General features: G+C 55.0%; 1 protein-coding gene across 1 annotated transcript; it reads left to right on the forward strand.

Annotated features, from left to right (window-relative positions):
* Nucleotides 1–71: 71 nt before the first annotated feature.
* Nucleotides 72–895, forward strand: LOC123063467 (neural Wiskott-Aldrich syndrome protein). The gene is made up of 2 exons (XM_044487258.1): nt 72–386; nt 623–895. The coding sequence occupies exons 1-2, from the start codon at nt 98–100 to the stop codon at nt 658–660; spliced, it is 327 nt and encodes a 108-aa protein (XP_044343193.1). The 5' UTR covers nt 72–97; the 3' UTR covers nt 661–895.
* The last annotated feature ends 5,905 nt before the right edge of the window (nt 896–6,800 follow it).

The raw sequence follows: 6,800 nt of genomic DNA on the forward strand, positions 1-6,800 counted from the left end.
TCGGGGTCGCGGCCGCGGCCGCGGCGGCTTCAACCATGGCGGACCAGCTGGCGGGCGCGGGCAGGCGCACCTTCTCCCGGGGGGGCAGACCCCCTGGATGGGGTACTTTGCCCCGTGGGGTGCCCCCTTCCCTCCGCAAGGTCGTGCACCGTGGGTCCCCCCCAACGCCGCCGGCGTGCTCGGGCCTCGCCCCGGCAATCCTGCCCAGGCCTACCCCATGATGTATCCCGGCGCGCCTTCATCCTCGCAGCATCCTCCGCCGCCTCCGTCGTGGGACCAAGCCGGCCTGATCGCCGCCATGCAAGCCATGTCCATGCAGCAGCCACAGCAGCCCGGGGAGTGGTACCTCGACTCCGGCGCCTCGTCACACGTCACAGGGAACCCAGGTAACCTCGACTCGTTTCGTTCTCCATCTAAGCATTCTCCTTCCAGCATCATTGTCGGGGATGGGTCCCACCTTCCCATTGCTGCCACTGGTTCCGCCAAGATCACCTCCCGTCCCTTTTACCTTCACAATATTCTCTATTCTCCTCGTGTAGTGACTAATCTCATTTCCGTTCGTCGTTTTTGCATCGATAATTCTGTCACAATTGAGTTTTACCCCTCTGGTTTTGTTGTGAAGGACCTAGCCACCAGGACCCCGCTCATGAGCTCCAGTAGCTATGGTCAGCTCTACTCCCTCTCCGGCGGCCGCACCAACACATCAGCAGCAGCACTCTCCGTGAGCACCAGCGACTTGTGGCATCGACGGCTCGGGCACCCCAGCGCTGCATCTCTCTCCCGATTAGCAAATAACTTCTTACCTACTTGTAATAAAACGCCTCACCCGCATGGTTCTTGCGATGCATGTCAGCTAGGGCATCAGACTCGTTTAGCTTTCCCTACTTCTACATCATTTACTACATTTCCCTTTCAGCTAGTGCACTGTGATCTTTGGACCTCACCGGTCCCAAGTTTTTCTGGATTCAAATATTATTTACTTATCATGGATGACTTTACGCATTACTCATGGAGTTTTCCCCTCCGCAACAAATCTGATGCCGCTGCCACTCTTGAACGTTTTTACGCGTACGTACTCACTCAATTCCATGTCTTTATCCAATGCGTGCAGTGCGATAACGGTGGCGAATTTCTCAACGTTCGTCTCCGCACCTTTCTCTACGACCGCGGCGCTGCCCTTCGCCTCTCCTGCCCACATACCTCTCCCCAAAATGGCAAGGCGGAGCGTGCCATACGCTCTACAAACGACATCCTTCGTACCCTCCTTCTCCAGGCTCATATGCCGCCGCCCTTTTGGGTCGAATCCCTCAACACCGCCACCCATCTGCTCAACATACGGCCCTCCCGCGCCATCCAGCACAACACCCCTCACTTTATGCTCTATGGCGTATCCCCTGACTACACTTCGTTGCGTACTTTCGGATGTCTCTGTTACCCCAACCTCTACGCCACCATGCCGCACAAACTAGCTCCGCGCGCCGTCCGCTGTGTTCTCCTCGGCATGCCCCTTGAGCACAAGGGCTACCGATGCCTGGACCTTGCCACTCGTCGCGTTATCACCTCCCGGCATGTCATCTTCGACGAAAACCAGTTCCCCTACTCCTCCCTCTCGAGCGGCCACACACCTGCACGAGAAAAACCCACCACTCCCGCAGAAAATCCCGCACCTACCCACCCATCCACCACTATCCTCGTGGGATCCCGTGCCCCACCAATCCCACATCCTTCCCCGCATGCCGCGCCATGCACGCCCATCCCACCCGCCTCCGCAGCTCCCTCGGATCCGTTGCCCATTTCCATCGCGCCTCACGCACCTGCCGGCCCCGCCGACTCTTCCTCATGCCCCGCGCCCGCCTCGCCCAACCACGCATCGCCCCTCCAATCCGCCCGGGCCTCGCGCCCCGCGCGCCTCCCTGACACCTCGCCTCCAATCAGCCCGGGCCCCACCCGCACGTCGCCTCCCGCCACACCGCCCATGCATCCACCTACGTTGCCCCCACGCGCTGTACCCATCGCTCCACCTAAGAATCTTCACACCATGCGCACGCGAGCAAAGTCGGGATTTCTCCAGCCCAAAAAGCTCCTGACTGCAACAACCGCCTCCGCACTCATCTCACCCATCCCAGCCTCGTACAAACACGCTCTTAACGACCCAAACTGGTACAATGCTATGCTTGAGGAGTTTAACGCTTTGGTGCAGAACAACACGTGGTCTTTGGTTGCTTGCCCTGCAGGTGTCAACTTGGTGACTGGGAAGTGGATATTCCGCCACAAGCTTCATCCCGACGGCTCCCTCGCTCGGTACAAGGCCAGGTGGGTGCTGCGCGGCTTCACACAACAAGCCGGCATCGACTACGGCGAGACATTCAGCCCCGTGGTGAAGCCAGCCACCATCCGCGTCATCCTCAGCGTCGCCGTCAGCAACAACTGGGCCATCAACCAGCTCGACGTCAAGAACGCCTTCCTCCATGGCACACTTGACGAGGTCGTCTACAGTCACCAGCCGGCCGGCTTCATCGACTCCTCTCGTCCTTCGGCCGTGTGCAAGCTCCACAAATCCTTGTACGGTCTCAAACAGGCTCCCCGGGCGTGGTTTCAGCGTTTCACCACCTTCCTGCTCTCATTTGGCTTCACGGCGTCCAAGTGCGACTCCTCGCTCTTTATCCTACGCCGCGGTGCCGCGGTGGCCTATCTTTTGTTATCTGTCGACGACATCATACTCACCGCCAGCTCTCCGTCGCTCCTCACCTCCATTACTGCCGCCCTCACCGCCGAGTTCTCCATGACAAACCTCGGCGCTCTCCACCATTTCCTCGGCATCAATGTCCACCGCAGCGCCTCCGGCCTGTTCCTCTCGCAACACCAATACACTCTCGAGATACTCGACCGCGCCTCTATGCTCAACTGCAGGCCTATCGCCACTCCCGTCGACACTAAAGCTAAGCTCTCCGCTACTGCTGGCGCCCCCACCCCTGATCCGTCACTCTTCCGCAGTCTCGCCGGCGCTCTCCAGTACCTCACACTCACGCGTCCCGACATCGCCTACGCCGTACAACAGGTCTGCCTCGTCATGCACTCGCCTCGCACGCCGCATGTCGCTCTCCTTAAGCGCATCCTGCGCTATTTACGTGGCACCGCACATCTTGGCCTTCATCTCCGCCCGTCGGCCTCATCACAGCTGATCGTTTACACTGATGCCGATTGGGCCGGGTGTCCCGACACTCGTCGGTCGACGTCCGGCTACTGCATGTACCTCGGCGACAACCTCGTGTCTTGGTCGTCGAAGAGACAGACCACGGTGTCCCGCTCGAGCGCGGAGGCCGAGTACAGGGCCGTCGCCAACGCGGTCGCCGAATCGTGTTGGCTCCGGCAGCTCCTGCAGGAGATTGGGCGCCCGCCGGAGCGCGCCACTGTCGTCTACTGTGACAACATCTCGGCGACGTACCTCTCCTCCAACCCGGTACAGCACCAGCGCACCAAACATGTGGAGATCGATCTTCATTTTGTGCGTGATCGTGTTGCCTTTGGCGACGTCCGCGTTCTACATGTGCCATCCACGTCCCAGTTCGCCGACATCTTCACCAAGGGGTTGCCTACAAGCGTTTTTACTGACTTCCGCGCCAGCCTCAACGTCGTCGAAGACCCCGTTTCGACTGCGGGGGGCTGTTGGAAGACGCCTATCACGCCAACCTGACCGGGTCCTGCGCTCCAACGTCCACGCGCCCACGTCGCTCGCAGGGCGTGCGTCTGTTACGCACGACTCCCTCATCTAGCGCATCCACTGTTGTAAACCTGTGTATATATATGTGTAACCTGTACATGGAATGGATATACTGTGATTGATTCCTTCCATCTACACACACACACGAGGAGAATTGGTAGTAGTACTATTAAGCTCTTTGGCTGATCCAGTGGAATTACAACGGGAGGAGTGGTGCTGTTTATATAGCACTTACAAACCGACCTATGGTACGCATGTGCTGACGTCAAGTATCTAAATGACATCATGGCTTATGTTCTAGCCTATTTGCTTCACTGCTAAGACACGGCAGCTCTACTGGTAAAAGAAAAGAAAAACTACTGCTCCTACTGCTGTGCGACACCTGACACCCGAAGATAATCTTGCCAACATGCATGCATCTAGTAATACTAGAGGGATTCGCGTGCCTTGCTGCGCGGGATTTCGGTCATGTGTGAGCTGGTTTATTTTTCTTCCTCGTACGGTTCTATCTGGTTTTTGTTTTTACTGGTTCAGTTCTAGCTCCATTGAGTTTGGTTTTGCGATGTCGGTCCGGAGCTTGTGAGGACATGTACCAAATCCGTGTGCCGCTGGTGAGGCTACATGTCTTAGGTTTGTTAGTGGGGAGTTGGCTGGCCGCGCACGTGCGTGCTGGCATGAGGTGTTGTTTTGGGATATGCTCTTTCTCCTACAGATTAGAGATGACACTTCCTCAGCGGGATTGTAGGCTGCCATTGGTCGCCGGCTCTTTGGTGGCTCATCTTGTTTCCTGAGATGGCACGTCTGCTCATTGTTTTTTTTTCTTGTTATCCATTGATATATTTGCTCAGCGTATGCATTATTTCTTGCTATGTCGGTGAGTTGAGATTTTTTGTGTGCTCTCTTCTCTGTAGGAGAAGTGTTTTGGTCTGTGTTTCTCGCCGCTTGATATAGACACAGTGGTTGAGCACGGGGTACTTTCCTATGGCGGAGAAAGTGATGCCCTGCCATGGCATCATGGTTGTAGGGTTGTTCTGGGTGTGAAAGGGCATGATATGCGAGCTTTCTGGGCTGAGGATTGGACTTTGTAGCTGAATCATGCGCTAGGCAAGTATGTTGCCTCTTGCAAATTTAAAATAAAAACTAGCTGGGTGACCTGCGCATTTACGCGGCTAGATTTATTAAGTATTGTTTTGTTAACTACAATTCAATTTATATTTTGATGCAACATTAGTGTCGACATTTCATAATATGAATAGTGATTATAAACCCAAATGCACTCTTGGGAATTTCTACGAAGTCTGCATTCTGTGCTTGACAATGATATTTTGTTCTCTAACAACGACACTGTAAGACCGATACAATTAAGATCCCTAGCCATTCATTCAAAACCATTTACTTTTGTAATAAGCCACAGGTATACCGTTTTTTTCTTGCACTACAGTCAGCACATTTCTTATAATTTTGAAGGAAATGTTGGACTTGAAATATCGATGGCTTATAACTGCACTTCGTGTTGTATTTATGCATGCCCCATTACTTCTAGATGCTTGGAGGCATGATGTCTTACTCGGATTGCCATAGTCCCTTAACCATGAAAGGCAATGTAATTATCAAATAAAGTTCAAAGATAAACTTGCAAAATACATCAACTCTCACTTAGTTTCGTCATAACTATTACATGTTCTTATGGGGTTTGATCTATGTTTTGACTCATGTTACGTTTCTACATGAACGCATTTTGGTTATTTATGATCTTCATACCGAGTTTGTACGGGGTACAAAATACTAAATCTATTTTATATATTACTCCAATGTAAGTTAATTATTTATCTATCTACAGTGGGTTTGTATTAGTGATTCTGCTTAAAATAGAAGCATGTGACAGCTAATCTGAAGATGATTATTAGATGAACCAAACATATCATTGTTTTTCCTTTGACATGAAAAGATCTCTGGTTTAGAATTATGAGCCATGTATTTATGCGGCTGGCACAATCTAAGTATGAACTTTATGTTGTGGCTAGAACAGTCAGGTTTTTGATGTCTATGTGCTAGTCCCGAGGTCATATTTTCACTCAAAGTATGGGGACGTACACAACTTGTCTCTCTTAGAGCATCTCCAGTCATTCGGCCCCCCAGGGCGCTAAAAAAGGGCGGTCTGGGGGCCAACCGGTGCTAGTTCGGCCCCTGGGGGCGACCTAGCTCCCAGTCACGCCCCCAGGCACCGCCCCCAGGACGCGAAAAATTCGAACTTGGTCGTTCCCGCTCACAAAAGGCGCCACAAGTCGGGCGATCGCAAGCCACAGTTCGGCGTACAAAAAATAGAGCGGCAGAAGTTCGCATGCGCATCACTCGGCGGGCTCTGCCCCAGGCGTCGGCGGAGTTGGCGTGCGCGGGCTTGGCGGCGTCACAGCAGCCTCTGCGCTGGGCGGCGTCGGAGCGGCTTCGGTGGTGCTGGCCGTCGTCACGCGGGCTTGGTGGCGGCGTCGGCGTGTGCGTCGGCGTCGGCGGCCTTGTCGAGGGAAGCTGGTTCAGGATGAGGCCGCGCTCCGCCAAGTACCACGCCTTGACCGCCTCGTCCGTGCTCTGGAGCATATCCGCCCCGCCGAGCAGGAAAGCCAGGTCGGTGTTTCTCTTCTTCGCGGCGACGTTCGTCCGGAGCAGGTCGAGCTTGACGGCGCTGCTCGACATCAACGCCGACCACCGAGCCTCGGTCTTCTCTTCACGAAGGACGGCCCGGGTCTGCGCGTCGGCGAGGCAGTGCTCGATGGACTCCTGCACTCGAGCGGTGGCCGCGTCGGCGTATTTCCCCTTCTTGGCAACTTTGTTGCCGTCCGGCCGCCCTTCCGATGCGCCAGGAGTCAGCGCGTCCGGCTTGTAGGTCTCCTTGGCCTTGTCGAGGGTGCGCCGGACTTCCGCCCACTTCTCGCACTTGTCAATGCGCTTGTAGACGTGGAGGTTCTTGATTCGGCGTCGCTGTTGCTCTGCCGGTACAGGGTGAACATGCGCAGCAACTGCGCGGAGGGACAAACAGTTGGCGCGCGTACACGACGAAGAGTGGCGGGAGGCCGGCGGGGCA

This window comes from Triticum aestivum, chromosome 3A (genome assembly GCF_018294505.1).
Source record: "Triticum aestivum cultivar Chinese Spring chromosome 3A, IWGSC CS RefSeq v2.1, whole genome shotgun sequence".
Lineage (NCBI taxonomy): Eukaryota > Viridiplantae > Streptophyta > Magnoliopsida > Poales > Poaceae > Triticum > Triticum aestivum.

Bases quoted from the DNA above. Each gene is read 5' to 3' on its own strand.
- LOC123063467 (XM_044487258.1), top strand. From the start codon at position 98: ATGGGGTACTTTGCCCCGTGGGGTGCCCCCTTCCCTCCGCAAGGTCGT. The intron at 387-622 runs GTAACCTCGACT...TTTGTTGTGAAG, and splicing joins ACACGTCACAGGGAACCCAG to GACCTAGCCACCAGGACCCC.